The 21809-nt window shown below is 49.7% G+C and overlaps 2 protein-coding genes and 1 long non-coding RNA gene across 10 annotated transcripts in view; 1 reads left to right on the top strand and 2 right to left on the bottom strand.

The window, feature by feature from the left end:
- Positions 1-906, bottom strand: part of Srpk1 (SRSF protein kinase 1) — a 44961-nt gene extending 44055 nt beyond the window's left edge. The window contains exons 1-2 of the mRNA XM_052744425.1: positions 682-906; positions 252-312 (exon numbers count right to left, since the gene is read on the bottom strand). Of these exons, the coding sequence (XP_052600385.1) occupies positions 252-312; positions 682-694 (74 nt within the window). The 5' untranslated portion in view covers positions 695-906. The remainder of the gene's footprint in view (positions 1-251; positions 313-681) is intronic.
- Positions 235-21809, top strand: part of LOC128114434 (uncharacterized) — a 33276-nt gene continuing 11701 nt past the window's right edge. The window contains exons 1-2 of the long non-coding RNA XR_008219767.1: positions 235-347; positions 7954-8049. This is a non-coding gene — a long non-coding RNA (uncharacterized LOC128114434). The remainder of the gene's footprint in view (positions 348-7953; positions 8050-21809) is intronic.
- Positions 15443-21809, bottom strand: part of Slc26a8 (solute carrier family 26 member 8) — a 58184-nt gene continuing 51817 nt past the window's right edge. For all 8 annotated transcript variants that reach the window (XM_052744423.1, XM_052744421.1, XM_052744419.1 and 5 more), the window contains one exon: positions 15443-16341. In XM_052744423.1, coding sequence (XP_052600383.1) covers positions 15826-16341 — 516 coding nt within the window. In that variant the 3' untranslated portion in view covers positions 15443-15825. The remainder of the gene's footprint in view (positions 16342-21809) is intronic.

Here is a 21809-nt window from a genome sequence, read left to right on the forward strand (position 1 = left end):
CAGTTGGGGAGCGGTGCCCGGCAGGCGCCGGTCCTTTCCAGCAGGCCCGGGGAGCTGCTAAGACCCGGGCCTGGCGCCCCAGCACCCTTCCACATGGTTCCCGGAGGGCGACTCACCCAGCAGCCCAGAAGCCATGTGGCGGGGTGGGGTTGGGGGAGCCGCCCGAACCCCGTGCGCGTCCGAGGCGCGCAACCCGGGAGGAGGTCCCCGAAGAGACGCAAAGGGTGGGATGTGGGGGGTACAAGACTCACTTCCTTTGGGCTTTGTCCTTCTTGGCCTTGGTCCTTTTCTTTCGGGCCTGGAGCGCGAGCACTGCGGGAGAGAAGAAGGATGGATGAAGGGCCGAGGTAAGAGGGAGGTGGGGAATGGCGCGAGAACGCGGGGCCACAGGGCCTGCGGCTGCGGGCCGAGCGCGGGGCCGGCTGCCCGGGCTGCACGGCGGCTGCCAGTGGGCTCGGCGCGCCCGCAGGGGCTCGGGCCGACCATGAGGCCTCGCCGCCCGGGCCTGGGGGCTGCGGAGCGAGGGGCGGGGACGGGGGGCGCCCGAGGACGCCGCGGCCAAGGGGCCGGCGGCGAGGGCGAAGCCGCTTCTGCGGGCCGCGACAGCGGCTAGGAGGGGCGCCCGGCGCCCACTCGGGAGCCGCCGTCGTTCCTCGTGGCGGAGGCCGCTCCGCCGCTCACCTTTCCGCTCCATGGCGAGACCGGTAACCGCCAGGCGCCTGCGCACTTGAGTGACGGCGACTCCGGCTCCCGCCGCGGCCCAAATCCCGGCTCTTCCTCCCGGCGCGCGCAGGCCCCGCCTCCGGGCCCGCCCGGCCACGCCCCCGTATGGCGCCCCGCGCGCATGCGCGGTGGGCACGGAACCTACCACCTGCTCCAGGGAGGGCCCGAGAGAGGCGTGCAGAGGACCAAGGAAGGAACCCTGAGCGGAAAGCTGGTTCCTATGGGTCTGGTTTTAGTGGCCGGCGTTGAAAGTTCTGGCCTCCTGAGGAAGGTCAAAGTCCCGCAGTCAGCCGAGAATTCCCTCAGGTTCCTGGCATGCAAAACGGATTAAGCGAACGTGTCCCAGTTCCTTCCTGAGCTATTTGTAAGGGCCAATTAAGACACTGAAGAAAATGGGAAAAATGTAATTGTACGTGGATTCACACAGAACAAAGTCGGGAGGGAGAAAACATGTGCCCCTATCATGATTTAAAAATAAAACCTGAGGGCGGAGGTGGCGCGCGCCTTTAATCCCAGCCCTGGGGAGGCAGAGGCAGGCAGATCTCTGTGAGTTCAAGGTCTACAAAGTGAGTTCCAGGAAAGGCGCAAAGCTACACAAAGAAACCCTGTCTCGAAAAACCAAAATAAATAAATAAATTAATTAATTAAAAAAATAAATAAAACCTGAGTCCGCAGCCCATGCCTTTAATCCCAGCTCTCCAGAATCAGGTGGATCTCTATGAGTTCGTGGCCCAGTCGGGTCTAAATAGCAAGTTCTAGGCCAGCCAAGGCTATATATATAATGAGTCCCTGTCTCAAAATAAATCAATAAAAACTGCCAGCAAGATGGCTCAGCAGGTAAAGGTGCCTACCTCCAAGCTTGACGACCTGAGTTCAAACCCGGAACTCCCAGGGTGGAAGAAGAGGACCAATTCTCACAAGTCACAGGAGCCATGGCACATGCAACAGCCCCTCCCCCAACACCCCGCTAAATAAAAAAAGTAATAATTTTTAGAATAAAAACAAAAACTCCAAAAGTGAATTTTCCCTAAAAGTTTGACGTTCAAATGAAAGCTTTAAAGGAAGGGATGGATGAAAATACCATTTTCTCATTTTACCACTTTATCTTTTCGGTACATCATAGGATTTATAGGGTGTTTTCGTACATTTCTAAGTGTATGTTCTTATTTGATGTTGATGTCAACTTCAGGCCAAGGTGGTTATTATCTCCATTACACAATGATTCTGGAGGATGTATGCTCAGATTCTCGGTGTCTCAACCCAGTGATTGAGTCATCACAACACTCACTGTAAAGTAGGATCAGCAGGTACTTCTGAGATGGGTGGGAGAGTGGATCATGAAGCTCTCTGGACCTCATATTTCTTCTAAAACATACATAGGCTGTGGATGCTTCTGTAGAGATTTACTTATAGGCACTGAAATTTGAATTTTATATTCCAACCCTGTGTTACCAAACAGTCTCCTTTTGATCATTTTCTTCTCCTTCTCCTTCTCCTTCTTAGCATGGTTTTTCAATCATGCTCAGGCCTTAGCTTGCCAACCTCTGTTGTAAAGTGAAGTCATGCATATTTTAAAGCTAGGCATATGTTCTGAGAAATGTGTCACAAGGTGATTTTGTCCTTGTGCGAACATCAGAGAGTATACTTGCCCAGAATATGGCTACAGAGTCACCAGGTAAAGCAGATGTTAGTGTTCCGTGCCAGTAATTAGGAAGCTGAGGCAAGGGGATTGCTGTAAGTCCCATGCCACCCTGAGCTATATAGTGAGTTCCACCCCAATCTGAGCTACAAAATGAGACCGTGTTTCAAAATAAACAGATACTGAGAGATGGCTGGAGTTGGGCTCTCAGCACCCATATCCAGTGGCTTACAACTACCTGTAACCCCAGCACCAAGGGACCTGACGTGTGACTTCTGCAGGCAGCTACACTCAGGTACACAAACCCACAAATGCATAAGCATAAAAATAAATCTTTAAACAAACAAACAAACAAACAAACAAACAAAAAACACCTAGCAGGCGGTGTGGTACACGCCTTCAATCCCAGCACTTGGGAGGCAGGGGCAGGTGGATCTCTGTGAGTTCAAGGCCAGCCTGGTCAACAGAGTTCCAGAACAGCCAGGGCTACACAGTGAGATCCTGTCTCAGAAAACAAAACCAAAACACCCCAAACCCTTAAAACAACCAGAAGCCATGAGGTAACATAACCTTCAGGATTATTGTCATCTATGACCTGTATTGCTGACTGAAGCTTTTTCATGTGGCATAGGTCTGTCCTCCAGCTGGACAGGGTAGAGGCTCAAAGACCCTGCTCGAAAAGAAGCGGGACTCAGGCTAGGGAAATGGCCAAGTAGGTAAAGCTCTTGCCTAGCATCTGGACCCCCATATAGCTGCTGGGTAGGTACGGTGGCCTGCTGGAGACAAAGGATCTTGGAACAAGCTGGCTAGCTAGGTAAGCTGGCAAGCTCTGGCTTCAATGAGAGACCCTGTCCCTGTTAATAAAGTGAAGAACAACTGAGGAAGACACCCAATGTAAAACCTCAGGCCTCTGAATACACAGGCACACACACAATTGTGCTTACACACATGGGAAGGCATATACATGCATACACACCACACACACATCTACTTGCAAAAAGAAAAAGGAAGGGGAGGGGGAGAAGGCAGAGTAGGGAAGGAGGGAAAACAGACAAGTAGTCAGTTGGTTGGGAAAGGAGGATGGGAGCACAGAGCAAGCCTGGGGGCCCAGGCTCAACCCACTGAGCAAAACAGGGAAATTAGTCCAGCCGGGAGGAGGCAACTCTTGATGTGGGTGTTGGGAAATGTATAGGGTTTTCATAGGCGGAGAAGATGTCAAGCATTCCTGAAGGAGAAAAATCCATTGAGCAAAAAGGCCCAGGCTGGAAACTTGTGGGTGGAGTCTGGGCAGGTATGAAATAGGCAGGACTAGAAAGGTAGGTTTGTCACATTGGAAATTCAGATCACTAATGTCTGTTGCACAGAACCTGAATGATGGCATTTCTGGGTTTATTGTGAAAGAGGCCAGCACCTGCTGGCCAAAGAAAACAGCTTTCTACTTTAAACTTGAGACTCAAAGGATAGCAAGGCTATAAAGTACCTGAGGTCCAGAGTCTGAGCACTGCGCTAACCAGGGAACCCGTGTTGTTGATGTGGGTACAGCCGTGTCAAGGACCTTGATGCCTTAGCCCATGGAAATGTCAAAGCCTTCCCCAGATGAGGCTTATAGGGATGGCAAAGGCACAACACACACACACACACACACACACACACACACACACACACACACACACACACACGATCCAAGTGTTTACTGCGGGTATGACTTGCTGTGTGACTCAGCCTTCCTCTGGTGCAAGTACAAGTGTTTACTAAGGATTAACCGGTGTCTGTAACAACAAAAAGCCACAAGATAGTATCGCCTTGAGACAAAGCTTCCTCTTCTCTGCTGTTTGTAGCCTAAGACTGCTCTCCTACGGAGACCTCCCATGAGATACGCTGACCAGTCCTTGTGCCCTACAAAATAAACACTCCCGGTTTCCGCTTGCATTGTAGTGAGCACAGCCCACCCCATCCTGGCTCCCCTTCTGTGTCTGTCTGTCATTTCTTCATTCACACACCACCACAGCCTCGTTTCCAGACCCAGCAAACCCCTAGAGTGGTTTAGGATGATGACCAGGGGCTGGAGAGATGGCTCAGAGGTTAAGAGCACTGGCTGCTCTTGCAGAGAACCCGAGTTTGGTTCCTATCACCCTGTAGAGTAGCAGCTCACAACACCAGCTCCTCCCTCCCTCTCTCCCTCCCTCCCTCCCTCCCTCCCTCTCTCTCTCTCTCTCTCTCTCTCTCTCCCTCTCCCCCTCCCAAGTGTTTACTGCAGATCATCAGCAAGCCCTTAGAGCTTGTGGTTACTCAGTCATCTGCTGTCCGTCACTTCTATCTGTCCAACAACTCAGTTGAGAAGCTCTTCTGCTGCCCACTGGTACATGCCTTTAAGCCCAGCCCTGGGGAAATAGGGGCAAGGAGAATTCACTGGACTGATTGCCCCAAATTTGTCATCTGTCCCTTTTTTTTTTAATCATGTGTTTTCCCTAATCCCTCAGCATAATTCAGTTCTCCACAGCATTTCTAAGATCTCTGTGAATGTTCATGTAAATTTGTACCTTCACCTCCTATCCTAAAGCTAGCTCCATTTCTCTTTTCCCCTCCCCTCTCCTTCCCTCTCCTCCCCTTCTCCTCTCCCCTCCTCCCCCCTCCTTCCTATCTTTCCAGGCAGGGTTTCTCTGTGTAGCCTTGGGTGTCCTGGAACTCGCTCTGTAGACCAGGCTGGCCTCGGAACTCAAAAGACCCACCTACCTCTGCCCGCTGAGTGCTGGGGTTAAAGGTGTGCGCCCCCACTGCCTGCCTTCTGCTTCTTAATTTAAATACGTAATCTTACACCATCATACCTTCCTGTGCTCCCCACCACCAGGTCAGAAAGGTTGCCTGGACTTCACCCTTCTGGGAATTATTCTATAGTAGCTCCTGGGGCTGGGGATGTGTCTCGGTGGATAAAGTGTTTGCCTAGCAAGCAGGATGCCCTGGGTTCAATCCCCAGGGTTGCATAAAACTGAGGTGGTACATGCCTTTAAGCCCAGCCCTGGGGAGGTAGGGGCAAGGAGATCAGATGTTCATAGCCAGTTCAAGGCTAGCCTGTGCTACTTGAGACCCTGTCTTAAAGAGTAGAGGCTGGCATTTTGGCATGCACTGCCTCTTGGATACACATGCCTCCTCCCCCGGCTGTTTTTCTGCAAGTCTTTTTTAAGGTGGAATTATTCAGACAGCAAAAGCCATCATATTTTTGGCTGCTCATGGGCGGTGTCAAAATTTAATTTCTGAAAAACATCCCATTCCTCTTGAAGTAATGTTCTTATAAAGGCTGTTCCTGTAATCTCCCCCAATGCCTCTGAGGCAGTGTCTAAATCTGAGTACACGTGTCCTCAACCCAACATTCCCTGTCCTTCTCATTGTTAATAGGTCCTTCAAGGTGGGTCCTGCCATGACGTCCAGGCTGTCCTTAAACTCCAGGCAGTCCTCTGCCTCCGCTTCTTGAGATTATAAGGAATGCCACCATACCCAGCTACTCACTCACTCTCTCTCTCTCTCTCTCTCTCTCTCTCTCTCTCTCTCTCTCTCTCTTCCTCTCTCTTTTGACACAGGGTCTTACTAAGTAGCCTTGATTGGCCTTGAACTCACAGAGATCTGCCTGCCTCTTCCTTACTGAGTGCTGGGATGAAAGGTGAGAGCCACCATGCCCAATTTAGATTCTTTTATCTTTTGTTTTGTTTTGTTTTATTTGAGACAGGGTTTCTCTGTGTAGTCTTGGCTGTCCTGGAACTCAAGCATTCTTTTATCTTGAGGGTGACAAAATATTACACTACCCAAACTAAATCCAAAGTGGCAAGTCCCCTCTAGTGTCCCTTCATCCTTCTGGATAACATAAACAGCAAAAAAAAAAAAAAAAAAAGCGATGCTTTCTGCTGATAGAGAAGTCCCACTGTTTGCACAGATGGAACCTTTTCTTGCCTTTGTGATGGTTTTGTGAACAAGGATAACAGAAGATAAATTAATGGAGGAACGGAGGCATGGATAAGGCTAAGGGGGGGCAACAGGAGATGCTGAGGTAGCAAGGGCCCAGCTTCAACCTGAGTTTTCACTCCAGACCCAGAGAGGGGAAGGAGCCATCTCCAAAACCCAGAAAGGGTTTGTGTTGGTTTGCTGGGGTCTCTAGATCAAGCCACTGTCATGGTATCAACAGCAGAAATTCCGGAAGCTAGAAGCTTGGGATGCGGGTGCTGACAGGCTTGGTTCCTCCCGAGGGCTGGGAAGGAGAATCTCTCAGCCCCTTTCCTTGCCTGGTAGGTGGCCATCTCCTCCTTGGGTCTCAATCCATAACAAAGTTGTAGTAGTAAGGAAGGGCCTCAGATAACGAAACAGTCCTTGCAGAAGTGAAGATACCCTGAAGACACACTTGTGGGGATGTAGCCCGGTACTTTCCCAGTATACACAAAGCTCTGGGTTTTATCTCCATAAACCTGGTGTGGTGGCGCGTGCCTGTAATCCCAGCACTTAGAGGTAGTAGGGGAAGGAGGATCAGAAGTTTAAGGTCATTATCAGCTACAAAGCACATTGGAGATCAACTTGGGCTACCTGAAAGCCTGTGAGTGGGTGTGGGTGTGGGTAGAGAGAGAGCTGCTCTGTGCCCCCGCCTTGGGCCATCACATTACTGAAACAATGGTCCCCAAGGAACTGGAATTTCCCCCAGCAATCTTATCCTGAGAGAAAGAAAAGGCTGAAGAAGCCTGGCACCAGCTAGAGGGAACTTGTCTCCCAGGAAGACATTTTCACAGGGTCCTGACAACTTGCCGGAGACTGGAGCCCGGAGAGCACCTGGTCAGTGACGGGCAGGGCCACACTTTGACCAAGACGGCTTAGCTAAGCATACCTCATGACCTCCATTAAACCTGAACCTCACATCAGGACCCCAAAGATGGACTCAGGGTCACGGGGCCTCTTATCTCAGTGTGGCCACGATGAGGAAATCTTTCTCTGCTTTTCACTGGCTTAACTCTTTGGCTGGCTGTTGTGGCTGGGTGGCTGAGACTGGCTTGTTGCGGCTGCCAGTGCCCAGTCTCTGCTCTGACGACCCCAGTAACAATAACAGCTGTGCCCTTTGATAGACACAGCAGGGAAATAAACACCCAATATCCTTCTCCTCTCATGATCTCAGACAGTGGCTCCCACTGCCAAACCCACAGTACCCTAGTTATGAAGTCCTCCAGGGCAACCTCCCAGGCCCAGCAGGGTGGAGGAGAGCAGAGAGTAGCCAAGTGGAGACTAGCCAGTCCAGCCTGTCTAGGAGGTGGCTACACCCAGAGCAATTCATGGATTCTCCGAGGCAGGTGAGTCTGTAGAGCGCCGAGCACAGAAATTGCCTGGATCTGATCCCCTTTCTGTTTCGTTCTATCAGAGCCCAGCTTGGTAAGGACAATGAGCTTGGGTGAAGGGTTGGTAGGAAGAAGGAGAAGATGGAGTGGGTGGGTTGGGACTGGAGGAGAGAAGGGGGTGAGGAGGCTGCAGGCTATGGTGTCCCCAAGTGCCTCAGAGAGGCAGTAGAGGGCGTTGCCCAGTGACCTGAGCTGAACACACCCAGCTCTTGGGTTTTTTTTTTTTAGGTTGGGAATGATGCCTGCCTGGGAAGAGCCACGTGGAGGATTTGGTTCTGCAACAGAGTTACTCCTGCACCATGGAAGCCGGCTGCAGATGGAAAGGTACACCTGTTGGCAAATTGTCACCAGTAGGCAGGCAGAATGCGGCGCGGTGGCCTGTTCTCTCCGTTCTTTGAAGTTCTAGACTGTTGTCTTTTTGGGTGTCCACGGCATGAATGATGGGTTGACTCAACTCAAGTCTCAGAGTCACAATTCTGTCCCCCTCAGAGCGGGCCACAGACAACAGGAGGTGGACTCTGCACTATACTTCATTAGCCGGATCCTGGCCACGTTCAAGCCAATTAGCATGAATGGGTTTTCGGTTAGCCTGTGTTACAGACCTGTAATTCCAGCTAAGGGAGAGGCTGAGGCAGGAGGGCTCCAAGTTCGAGGCCAGCCTGGGAAACTTGGAGAGACCCTGTCTTAAAAGTGAGGGTGGAAAAGGCTGACATCAAGGCAGGCTCTGTGGTACCGCACTTGCCTGGCATGGGAGGTCCAAGGTTCCAATACAACTCTTACAGGAGAAATGGGGCTTCACTAGGGAGAGGAGCTGCTTGGTGATCTGTATAGTGGGTGTTAGAAAAGGGCTATCATGGGGCTGGCAAGAGGGCTCAGTAGGTAAAGGTGCTTGCTGCCAAGCCTGGTGACCTGAGTTCAGTCCTGAGAACCCACATGGTGGAAGGAGAGAACCATCTCCCAAAATGGTCCTTTGAGCCCCGCTCATACACTGTGGTGTGTGCCCCCTCAATAAATAAATTATTTTAAAGTAACGGGCGGTGGTGGCGCACGCCTTTAATCCCAGCGCTCGGGAGGCAGAGGCAGGCGGATCTCTGTTTGATAACTCACATCACAGACTCATGTCCTAGAGGGGTGTGCCATCAATTTCCACTCCTCTAGAGCTCTTATTTTTTCTCCCTCCTCTTTCTCCTTTTCAATTGGCATTTTAAGACTGGTGAAATTGCCGGGCAGTGGTGGGCGCACGCCTTTAATCCCAGCACTCAGGAGGGAGAGGCAGTCGGATCTTGGTGAGTTCGAGGCCAGCCTGGTCTATTGAGAGAGTTCCAGGGCGGACGGCCAGAGACACACAGAGAAACCCCGTCTGGAGAAAACAGCAACAGCAAAAGGCTGGTGAGGTGGCTCTGTGGCTGTTGGTGTTCCCCGCCATGCCTAACGACCTGTTCAATTCCCAGAGCCCATATGGTGGAGAGAACCGGCTCCTGCAGTTGTTCTCCGACCCTTCCTCTCACACCATGGCACATGTGCCCTCCTCAAGGGGCACACACAGATGAATTCGTTCACAGAATGAACTACTGCAATTCAAATTTTTTTAAATTTACTTTGCATTTTTTTTTAAAGCAGTGAATCTACTTCTTTTTTTTTTTTCTTTTCTTTCTTTTTTTTTTTTTTTTGGTTTTTCGAGACAGGGTTTCTCCGTGTAGCTTTGCGCCTTTCCTGGAACTCACTTGGTAGCCCAGGCTGGCCTCGAACTCACAGAGATCCGCCTGGCTCTGCCTCCCGAGTGCTGGGATTAAAGGCCTGCGCCACCACCGCCCGGCTGTGAATCTACTTCTTAAAACAAATGCTTGGAACCCAGGGATGCTGCTCATCGGTATAGGTTGGCTTAACATGTGTAAAGACCTGGGTTTGATCCCAGCACTGAACCACAAAAAAAAAGTTCAGGACCATGGAAAGTATTGTCACTCATAACTGGGAGCTAAGGAGATGCAGCTTGCTTCCTGGCCAGTTACTCCCCAGCCAAGAGTGAAGAGCAAATCTCCCCATCAGGAAACAGGAACAGCGAAGAGGTCCTCGGCCAGTCCCACAGAGTTCACAGATGGGCCTTTGAATTTAAAATATTTATTTTACTTTTTTTTTTTTTTTTTTGAGACAGGGTTTCTCTGTGTAGCTTTAGAGCCTGTCCTGGAATGTAGCCCAGGCTGGCCTCGAACTCTTGAGGCAGAAGCAGGCAGGCAGATTTCTGTGAGTTTGATACCAGCCTGGTTTACATAGTGAGTTCCAGGTCAGCTAGGGCTACATAGTGAGACCCTTTATAAATAAATAGACACACACACACACACACACACAAACACACACATACACACACATATTTGTATATATATAAATAACATATATATATATATATGTATATATACAGGTCTTTTTGCCTTAATTCCAAGAATGAATGTACACTTTTAGATAAATTATAAATAACAAGAAGTGAGCTCGCCAGACACAGGTCTGTGTTAACGCTCAGTGTGTGCAAGGTGCCACATTGACTTGAACAATTGGACCGAAGACCCAGTCTCTGCCCTGTGCTCTGAGAAGTGCCTGCACCAGCCGGACTCTGCCTCTGCCCTGGAGATGGGGCCCCACGGTCAGCCTTCGTTTCTTGTGTAGGCTCAGGGTCACGATCAAGTCAATTTAGGATGTACACAGAGATGTCCAACACGGCCGTGGATTCGGGCTCTGGTTCCTACCTGTCATGCAATGTTGGGTTTATTTTTCTTTCTGACTTTCTTTCTGCCTTGTGTCAAACGCTTATAATCCAGGCATTGGACGAAGGGCTGTGAGCAGCTGAGAAGAAAAACTCTTTGGCACGTCTTTAATCCCAGCACTCGGGAGGCAGAGGCAGGTGGCTCTCTGAGTTCGAGGCCAGCCTGGTCTCCAAAGCGAGTTCAGGACAGCCAGGGCTACACGGAGAAACCCTGTCTGGAAAAGTCAAAAAAGAAAAACACCATGGTTGACTCTGTGCTCCCCGGGAGGTGGCCTTTCTGTAATAATTGCCTTTTTCCAAACACTGCTGCTCGATGTTCAAACGACCTTATGGGATCGATGCTGCCACTGTCATCTGTATTTGACAAATGAGAAACTGGGGCACAGTGAAGGTCACAGGAGCTCAACAAGGCAGGGCTGGAATATAGACAGTTGTGGTTTGGGAACAATACTCCTTTTTTTTTTTTCCAGAGCTGAGGACCGAACCCAGGGCCTTGAGCTTGCTAGGCAAGCGCTCTACCACTGAGCTAAATCCCCAACCCCCAATATTCTTTTTTTAAATGTTTGTTTGTACGTGTGTGTTCAGAGGGCAGTTTATGAGAGTCAGTTGTCTTTGTCCACCACGTGGGTCCTAGGGATTGAACTCATCTTCAGGTTTAACAGCAGGCTTCTTCACCCACTGGACCACCTTGCCAGCCCCCATCCCAGTTCCCTTAGGACTCCATCCAGGTAATATGCCCCAAGTCACACTCAGCCCAAACCCATTTCAATGACTCTCGGCTGACAACTCCCAGAGACCCTTGTAGAATTGGGTCAAAAATCCATGACTAGAAACCACTGGACTTGCAAACAGAATTTACCCAGTCACCACAACTCCTCATTTTCCTGATCCAGTCACCAGCCTTGTGTTCCTGAGCTGAGCTGTCTTGGCTTTTCCAGCATCCTAGAAGGAACAGCACCGTAGTGCCCAGGCGCTGCACTTTGTTCACACAGGAGGCCCTCGGTGAGCATCGGGGAGATGGCAGGAGAGGGTAGGGATGCTGCGGTGTGCATGGGGCGGGCCACGGGGAGGAGACATACAGGCACCTGTACGCTTATTTAGGGTGAGGGATGGCTCAGTCAGTAACATGCTTGCCTTCTAAGCAGAAGGATCTGTGTTCATTCCCCAGAAACCATTCTTTTTTTCAAGGTTGAAGAGATAACTCAGTGGTTAAGAGGGTGGCGCACGCCTTTAATCCCAGCACTCAGGAGGCAGAGGCAGGCGGATCTCTATGTAGGCCAGCCTGGTCTACAGAGCTAGTTCCAGGATAGCCAAGGCTACACAGAGAAACCCTGTTTGTAAAAACAAAATCAAGAGTGTGGCTTTTCTTCCAGGAGACCCGGAGCACCCATACCTCTGCTCACAACCACCTGTAACTCCAGTTCTAGGGAATCCAATGCCCTCTTCTGGCCTCCATGGGCACCAGGCACACATGTGGTGCATAGACATGCATGCAGCCAAAAGACCCATACACATAAAATAATAATAAGAGTAAGAAAAAGGAAGGGAGGGAAGGAGGGAGGGAAAAGGAGGAGGAGGAGAAGAGGGAAGAAGAAAGCTTGGAAGTGATACTTGTAATCCCAGCTCTAGGGAGGCACAGACTAGTGGATCCTGGGACCCACTGGCCAGCCAGCCTCACCTACTTTATGAGTTCTAGGCCAGTGAGAAAGTCTGTCTCCAACAAATAAGGTGGCAGCCACCTGTGTCCAGAGGTGTCAAAGGCATCTTTTCCCAAAGGGAGCAGTCACCCAGAGTGACACTCTAATAGCTGGAGTCCAACGTGGGTATAGATTCTTACAGTGACATTTGGGCACAGTCCGGTCTGAGACTCTTCCTCTGTATAAAGGGATCGTCACCCCCATCCCAGTGACAGGCAGTGAGCAATGAGCATACGAGGTGTGTGTATAGAGTCTATCCTATCCTGTGCAAACAGGATCATCTTTAGTGCCAACCCTCCCCCACCCCCTTCGGTAACACAACCCTTCCCTCTTACCTGCCCAGAAATTTGCATATTGGACTCACCTTGAACTCCTGCTGTGGCAGACACTTAACAATGGATCAAATGGCAGAGTTGAGAGGCCTCGGGTAGAAGCCAGGGCTGTTTGCTCCTTAGAAGACTGGGGAGCAACCACCCTAACTCACTGGAATTCTGTACACATTGTACTCAGTTTTAGAAAGTGTTTAGACCAGAGCTGGCATGTGGCAAAGGATCAGCAAATAAGGGTCATTGTTTTGGCCTGCTGGAAGCCACTAGTGAAAACACAGCATTATGTTCCTTGGGAGAGAAGGGCACAGGGTAACTAATGGACCAGTAGAGTGGGGTCTTTTCAGACCCTCTGTCGTGTGCATCCTTTTTTTTTTTTTTTTTTTTTTGGTTTTTCGAGACAGGGTTTCTCTGTGTAGCTTTGCACCTTTCCTGGAACTTGCTTTGTAGACCAGGCCGGCCTGGAACTCACAGAAATCCGCCTGCCTCTGCCTCTCAAGTGCTAGGATTAAAGGGGTGCGCCACCACCGCCCGGCTGTGTGCATCCTTTATAACAGGTGCAAGGATGTCACAGAGACCAGCTACTAAGAAAGAATAAAAACCAGTGGGTACATCCCAGTGGATGTAACCTTTAAGGACCTCACGGGTATCTGTGGCCCCCAGACCACATTCCCTGTAAGTCCTTTATCCATGAGACTTCTCCAGCAGAGGGCATGTTGGAGGCCTGTCCTACCTCCCTGGTCCTTGATCCAGTCTCTATGACACTTGTTAAAAGTACTTGTCAGGTCTAGTCCCCGTGTGATATGCTGCCCCTCCCCCAGATCATGATCTCCTCCAGAGAAAGGGTTCATCCTGGGAAACCCCAGAAAAGTGTAAGGCTCCATAGGTGGCAAGCCCTGGCACATACCTTGAGTGAAGACATCTGGAGGTAAAGGCCTGCTATTACAGCTTGACCAAGAACAGCCTCCCCTGGGCCTGGAGGGCAGATGTAGATTGGGGGTCCTAAGAAGCTGGAGTGGGTGAAAGGGTGGCCACTGTGTCTGCTGGTCCCTGATAGTTCAAGTTCCCTAACTGAAGAAAGGATGGGGGGGGGGGGGGATCTGCAGACCTGGGGATGCAGGGGGCTGGAAGGTGTCCCAGGTGGCTTTTCTTAATCTCCACGAGAGGAAAGCATGTGGGGCAGGAGACTTTTTTAATTATGTGTGTGCACCCATGTGCATATATGTGCACGTGTGTACAGGTACTCTCAGAGGCCACAAGAGGGCATGGGTGCTAGGTAAGTGGATCCAGGTCCTCTGCAAAAGCAGTACTTGCTCTTAACTGCTTAGTCATCTCTCCAGCCTAGGAGGTGGGTTATTTTATCAAAGCACTTCCTAATTTTCGTGTGTGTGTGTGTGTGTGTGTGTGTGTGTGTGTGTGTGTGTGTGTGTGTGCAAACCTTCATGTGGCTACACAAGCATGTGTGCACACACAAGGTCATCCTCATATGTCATCCTCTTCTTTTTGTGTGTGTGTGTGTGTGTGTGTGTGTGTGTGTGTGTGTGTGTGTGTGTGTGTGTGTTTTGAGACAGGGTCTCTCACTAGCTTGGAACTCTCCGCTAGGCTGGAGATCCCTGTCTCTGTCACCCACACCCTGTGCTGCCGGGGCTACGGGTATGGCATGCCCAGCTTTTTTCACGGGTGCTGTGGATCCGAACTCAGGCCTTTGTGCTGGAACAACAAGTGCTGTCTCTGATCCACTTCCACCGCCCCAGGTCATCTTTCACCCCGACAACGAGAGAGACTGAGAACCCAGGCAGGAGGAGTCCTGTTTATTGACTGGAAGGAGAACGTAAGGCTTGCTGTATCTGTGGTCAGGGGTCTGTAATTCTCTTCTAGGCTTACTTTATTACTAGATATTATTAATAAACAGAAACTTTAAGTGAATTTGAATAAAACCAAATGACTCTTCCTAGTCCTGGAGGTAGTAGGGCTTAGATCTGTCAGTTTGGAAATTTTATCTTTTTTTTTATATAATTTATTTAACTTTATTTTATGTGCGTTTGTATGAAGGTGTCAGATGCCCTGGAACTGGAGTTAGAGACAGTTGTGAGCTGCCATGTGGGTACTGGGAATTGAACCTGGGTCCTCTGGGAGAGCAGCCAGTGCTCTTAACTGCTGAGCCATCTCTCCAGCCCCCCCCCCCCTTTTTTTTTTTGGTTTTTCAAGAGAGGGTTTCTCTGTGTAGTCCTGTCTGTCCTGGAACTCATTCTGTAGCCCAGGCTGGCCTTGAACTCACAGAGATCTCCTGCCTCTGCCTCCCGAGTGCTGGGATTAAAGGTGTGTGCACCACCACCCAGCTAGGCTCATTTTTTAATGTGCCTGTGTGCCTGCTTGTCTGTGTGCACACCACATGTATGTAGTGCACTTGGAGGCCAGCAGAGGGCATCAGATTCACTGGAATTGGAGTTACATGAACTTGTGAGTCACCCAGTGTGGGTGGTGGGAGTTGAACACAGATCCTCTTCAAGAACAGTCAGTGCTCTAAGCTGCTGAGCCGAAGCTCCCACCTGTCACACATTTTAATTAAGTCTGGCCCTCCAGGAATACTGGCTCCAGGTTGGCTTGGAAAACCTGTAAGAAAGAGCAGCTGTAGATGAGTGTAATCTGAAGACCAGAGAGAGCCTGGTAATGTCATCATTACGTCTGTTGGTGCCCCTGGATGGCTGTGAAGCCAGCCATACGGAAGAGAGACAGCCAAAGCACTCTCTGCTTAGCAGGGCCTAGTGCTCCAGGCCTGAAGCCCTTTGTCCTGGGCCCCTCTCGATGGTGATAATACCTTGCATGTCAACTCTAAATGCTACCTGGGTTTTCTTTCGCTGGTTCCCTTCTGGAGTCCCTCCCCCCTGATATTTCCTCAGCGTTGTGGGATACAGAGAAAAGCAGGAGAGGTCTGAACATTAAGTACAGTCACATATTTTATTTGAGCCTCATTTCTTTGGAGAAAGGGGAACAGAGAGGAGAGGAGGTAGTCAAAGACACTCTGGCACAGTTCCCAGAGACGTGGAATATGTGCAGGGAAGCCGGCACCAGAAATCTGCTGAAGGGGAAATCTGGGACACCTGGGGACAGACCTCAGAGATAATGTCGGCCTTGAGTCATGCAGCCTGGGAGTATGATGGGCATGTGATCCCAGAACCCAGTAAGAAGGAATTCAGCAGGTGGAGGGTCACAGAGCCAGGACCGATGGCTTATACCCAGCCTAGATCTCACGCCCGAGTGATGCCTTTCAGGCAGGGAGGATTTGCCAAGATAATCTGCCTGCTATCTGGTTCCAGTTCACCTACCAAGTGTCCTCCTTTAATTGGGGCGAGTTTGGATAAGCTTGTGGCTGTCTCTTCTCCACTGAGTGTGTCTGAGGTGGAACCTGAGACTGGGAGCCTGAAGCCCCAAAGCGATGGGCAGTGAAGTAGTTCCGCCAGGGGCTCTGAGACCTCGTCTTGGTCCTAGGCTGGGGCTTCCTCTCTCTCTCTGTCTCTAGCTCTGGCTCCAGCTCTTCCTCCGTCTCCAGCTCTGTCTGGGCATCTGTCTCAAGCTCTGTATCTAGATCAGATTTGACTTGAATCTCAGACTCCAGCTCAGATTCAGGGTCCAGCTCTAACTCCTGGTCCAAGTTCAGGTCCAGATCCAGACTGAGTCCCAGATCACTGTTCTGTTCAGAATTCAGCGTGGGCTCCAGGTCAAACTCCAAGTCATCCTTAATGGGCTTATGGATCTTGACGAAGTTTGGACTTGCACGTTGGGAACCCTCTATGATGTTGCTACCGGTTTTATGTCTCAGATTGCTCAGATTGCCATTCTGAAACAACACACATTTGGAGGAGTTAAGACTTACAAATTGCACTTCCAAGCAGTCAAGGGATTTCAGAACACAACAGGACGTAAGGTCCTAGAACCATGGCTTTATTGCCCAGCTCTGCTTCAAATCTGCACTGATTTCTCAGTTCTTCACTATTCTTTGGGCTCAGTCAACTCCTGACTTCCACTCTCTGCCTTTTCTAGCCAGACTGGATTTCAGGAGACATCTTGTCTTCTTTCTTTATCTCAGTTGCCAACCCTAACACAACGCTGACACCTCTCAGGCTGTGTAGCCTGGTCTCTCCCTTAGCTGTCCTGGCACCCGGTACTGCCTGACACCACCTAGCGTTCTGGAGCTGTCCCCTTCCACTCATCCATTTCCATCCTGTGCACATGCGCATGGACAGTCTTCCTCCTAGATGCAGCTCAAAGGTGGCCGACCAGGCTCCCCGCTTCCTCTGTGACCCAGCTGACCCCCGAGCACACCCTCGTTCATTTGCAGACCTGTCCCTAGCTGGACTCTATGCTCCTTGTTGTAGAACAGGGCTTGGTTCTAGATGTCCCTGGTATCAGATACTTCAGAGCCTGACAAATAGCAGGTGCCCTTAAGACATGAACTCGTCTTGTGGAGACATTCCCCAACGCCCACCCCTTCTCTCCTTCCTTCCTGGCCTGGTAGTTCATGGCTCCTCTGTCTCTGCTGGCTTTTTAAAGGTCCCAGACCTTGGTCTTGGGGCCCTTTTCTTTTCTGCCTATACTCTCCCGATAGGTCATTTTATGGAGGCCCCTAATTTTTGTTGCCTTCTGTATGCAGTGACTGACTCCTGGGCTCTAACACTTTCTGTGATCTGCAGGTGTGCGTGCCTTCCTGAGTAGGTCATTTGAGGGTTAACTTGAATTTAATATAAGGTAAAGCCTGCTCTTCCCCCAGGTTCCTCCTCCTTAAATGCCAGGCTGGGGAGGGCACTTTCAATGCTAACTCTTTTTTTGCTTCTTTTATGTATATGAGTATTTTACCTATCTGTATATCTGTGTACCATGTGCATGCCTGGTGCTTGTGGAGGCCAGAAGAGGGCGTCAGATCCCCTGGAACTGAGATTACAGATGGTTATGAACCACCATGTGGGTGCTGGGAATGGAACCAGAGTCCTCTGGAAGAGCAGCTGATACTCTTAACTGTGGAGCTGTCCCTCCAGCCCCCCAGTGCTAACTCTTAATGCAAGTCCTGGAAGCAATGTCAGGTGAGCAGAGAGGTGCTTGTTAAAGAACACTGGTGATGATGTCCACCAGAAGCCACACTCACTCCCAGCCTTAGTGCAGACACTCCAGAAGCTTCTCCCACCAATCCAGGAACAAGGCAAGACCTATCACTCCTGTTCACCCTGTCCTGAGGACCCTGACTTCAGCACCAGGACATAATAACAAAGTAAGAATCCTAACATTGAAAACAGTAGATGAGTGCTATTTTTGTAATTAAAATACTATTACATTTATTTGTGTGTATATGTGGGGGAGGGCACATGGGCATATGTGGGCACATGTGTGTGTGGACCCGTGGGGGGCATGTGTGTGGGCATTTGTGGGCACAGGTGTATGGATGGGCACATGTATGTGGGTGGGTAGGCACATGTGTGGAAGTCAGAGGAAACTTGAGAGGGTCCTGGGGACTGAACTCCAGTTGACAGGTTTGGTGGGTGATAAGTGCCTTTGCCTGCTGAGCCTTCTTGACATCCCTGTAACTTTTTTTAAATAAAGAAAATCCATGCGAATTAACAATGAACCCTCTCATGACTGGGAGAACAATCCACAAAGTTGGTCAAATAATTTTTAAAGTTCGTGCTTTCCTGTCTTTTGGAGCTTTCTGTCTGTTGTGCCCAGCTGACTATTGGAGCATCTGGTGCAAAAGAAAGTCACTTTTACTGTGGTCTTTAGTTTGTAAGCGGGAAGGATGGTCTTGCTATACTGTCCAGGCTAGTACCAAACTTGTGAGCTTAAGTGATCCTCCTGCCTCAGCTTCCTGAGCAGGAGGGTTATAAGTATGAATCATCACACCCAGACAGTGAAGACTTGTTTTGAAAAGCAATTAACAACAAAAAACAAGTAGACAGGGGATGGGCACTCTTCAGAGGGACCTGAGTCTGGTTCTGGTGCATACACCAGGTAGTTCACAATCCCTTATAACTCCAGCCCCAGGGGATTTATATCTGGCATTGGTCTAGCTGAGGAGAGCCAGATGCCTTCCTGTGATTGGCACATTCAAAGACTAACTAAACACAGAGAATGCCCATGTCCAGAGAGAAAGGAAAGTGGAACAATACACATCTCAGCTTTCTCTGTAGTTTAGGGTAATTCTCCAGGAAACCTTGACAGGGATTTTGTTTGCCTTTTTGGGGGCAGGATGGAACCTGAAGAAGACTGGTAATAATGAGTTAGGAAATTGTGGACTAGAATGCTGATGTCACTGGACTTCTTAACCAATCTTCAAATGTATTATGAAGTGATGCTGATCAAAACAGGACACCACTACCAGAGCCACAAAGCAACAGCAAACCCCTGAGGTTTTCATAAAATGCTTGCGTGAAAAGAGTTTCTCAAGCCGGGGAGCGGGAAAGGCTTACCCAATAGAGGTAAGCAGGTGCTAGAATTTGTGTGGCCTTCAGGATTGATACTGAAATTATCAATATCAATGAAATTATCCCACTGTGGTGGAAATGAGAGGAGGGGCCTTTGGGGAAGCAATTAAGCAATCGAGATTGCTTGACCATCGAAAAACAAAACAAAGCTGGGCGGGCAGTGGCTCACACCTTTAATCTTAGCACTCAGGAGGCAGAGGCAGGGGGATCTCTGAGTTCAAAGCCAGCCTGGTCTAGAAAAATGCGTTCCAGGACAGCCAGGGCTGTTACACAGAGAAACCCTGTCTCAAAAAACCAAACCCAAACCAGAATAACAACAACTGATGGAAGACACCCCAACATCAACTAAGAGCACCCTGAAAACTGCCACCATTAGGGAAATGGTTGAAGATCAAGGCGTGAGCTTGGGGGTTGGGGCCACTTTTGCTCTGTGGCTGCTTGGTTGCCTGGAGAGAGCCACTGAGCTGCTCTTCACTTTTGATGGCTTTCAGGGCAGAGCTATGGGATAAACTACCCACAATCTGTCATTGGATGGGCCAGAAGACCTCAGGCCTTGAATTCAGGGCAGAACCACCCTGGATTGCTACCACCTCCAGGTATCCAGCAAGAAAAATAGCCCAGGTTCCAAGTGATTTCTAGAATCAAAGATCACTTGGTAACTGAGTAGAGATGAGACTCTCCACACTCACCATAGATCCACTGAGCCAAAAACTCAGGGGGCTGGGACTCAGAGGGCCCATGCTGTGGGATGTTCTGTATGGCAAATGTGTTGCTAATTAGTCAATAAATAAAACACTGATTGGCCATTGGCTAGGCAGGAAGTGTAGGCGGGACAAGGAGGAGAATAGAGCTGGGAAGTGGAAGGCTGAGTCAGAGAGACACTGCCAGCTGCCATGATGAGAAAGAGCATGTGAAGATGCCGGTAAGCCACGAGCCATGTGGCAAGGAATAGATTAATGGAAATGGATTAATTTAAGCTGTAAGAACAGTTAGCAAGAAGCCTGCTACAGCCATACAGTTTGTAAGCAATATAAGTCTCTGTGTTTACTTGGTTGGGTCTGAGCAGCTGTGGGACTGGCAGGTGAGAGAGATTTGTCCTGACTGTGGGCCAGGCAGGAAAACTCTAGCTACAGGCCCAACTGTCTTTCTCTGGATGGCAATTTTAGGTGATTCTGATGGACACTGACATTTGAGAATCAATGGACACCTCTGGGAGTAAGAAGGGTACCTTTGGTCCCAAGTGCTGGGATTAAAGGCTTGCGCCACCACTGCCCAACTAAGAGAATTCTTAAATAGTCTTTTTTAGGGGTTGGGGATTTAGCTCAGTGGTAGAGCACTTGCCTAGAAAGCACAAGGCCCTGGGTTTGTGTGTGTGTGTGTGTGTGTGTGTGTGTGTGTGTGTGTGTGTGTGTGTGTGTTTAAAGCACATTTAAAGCCCATGTGGAGGTCAGACGACAACTTGTGGAAGTATGTTGTTTGGTTCTCTGCGTCCACATGTGGGCCCCAGGGATAGAACTCAGGTTGGCAGCAGGTGCTGTGGGGACGTGACAGCCAGCCCTAACCTGATGGCTCTGTGTCATTGCCTGCTTTATCCCAGTCACTAGAGACACTTCCCCAGGGTGCTCAGACCTGTGTAATAATTACACACAACTCCCCTGTGAAAGCTAGAGAAACTTAATATCCCGTGTAACAGGCATCCCGTAAGGGCTGTTGACCTTTGTCCTGGAATGCCTGAGATCCCAGTGGCCTGCAGGTGAGACAATAGGATGATGATACCAGACAGTGTTGGCCCCAGGGGCAGAGCCAGGCAGATCTCCGAGTCTGAGGCCAGCCTGGTCTACAGCGTGAACTCCAGCCAGAGATACACAGAGAAACCCTGCCTTAAAAAAAAAAAAAAAAGCTGGCGTGATGGCTCAGGGGTTAAGAGCACCAACTGCTCCACCAGAGGACCCAGGTTCAACTCCCACACCCACATGGCAGCTCACAACTGTCTGTAACTCTAAAATCTGACAACCTCACACAGACATACATGCATACACCAATGCACATAAAAAATAAAGATAAAAAATTGTAAGAAAAAAAAGATAGTGGCCTTCCCACTGTGAGGCATTTAACCCCTGGCTTTCTGCTTTTGGAAACTCACTTATCTCTGTGGGGCTGGGAAGAAGTGAAGTGGTCTTTTTATTACTATCCAACAGGGAAGAGAAACGCTGTAGGGAAGAAAAGAATTTTCTTGCCCAGCCATGGATTCTGTAGATAATTGTAATGTCCACCTTTGATATCCACCTGTATAAATCCTTCCTGGAGCAAACCCTCTGGCACTAGGGCTGTTGTGCTTCTGCGAGCGGTAAGAATAAATTCAGTTCATCTAAATCTGAACTGAGTCTTTCCCAGGCGACTGGACACAACAGTGCCTTTACCCACTGAGCCATCTTGCCGGTCTGCAGGAGAATTCTTGCTCCAGGTGGGGGTGAACCCGAAGAGCTCTGAGGTTTATAAACGGGAGTGGACTGCCGAGCAAACCAGAAGACTATGTTCTGGTCTTGTTGGCAGGGAAAAAAAACTGTTCTGCAAAAACAGAGGCACATAACCTGTGAGACGTCTCAGCAAAACCCGGGGAGGGCAGGTTGGGGGGTGAAGAAGAGCTGTGTTCTGTAAGTCTGCATTTTTCACCTCTCCAAATAGTTTAAAAACACTTATTATCACGGCAGCACTTCTCTTGTCATAAAAATGCAAAATCAAAGAGTTGACCGAAACAACAATCCTGACCATTAGCTATCACTGTGTGCCTGTCAGTCTGTGTTTTCATTTCCTACAGACTCTGTCTGACCATTAG

The sequence above is a fragment of the Peromyscus californicus genome, unplaced genomic scaffold (assembly GCF_007827085.1).
Source record: "Peromyscus californicus insignis strain IS unplaced genomic scaffold, ASM782708v3 Scaffold_19__1_contigs__length_69161282, whole genome shotgun sequence".
Classification (NCBI taxonomy): domain Eukaryota; kingdom Metazoa; phylum Chordata; class Mammalia; order Rodentia; family Cricetidae; genus Peromyscus; species Peromyscus californicus.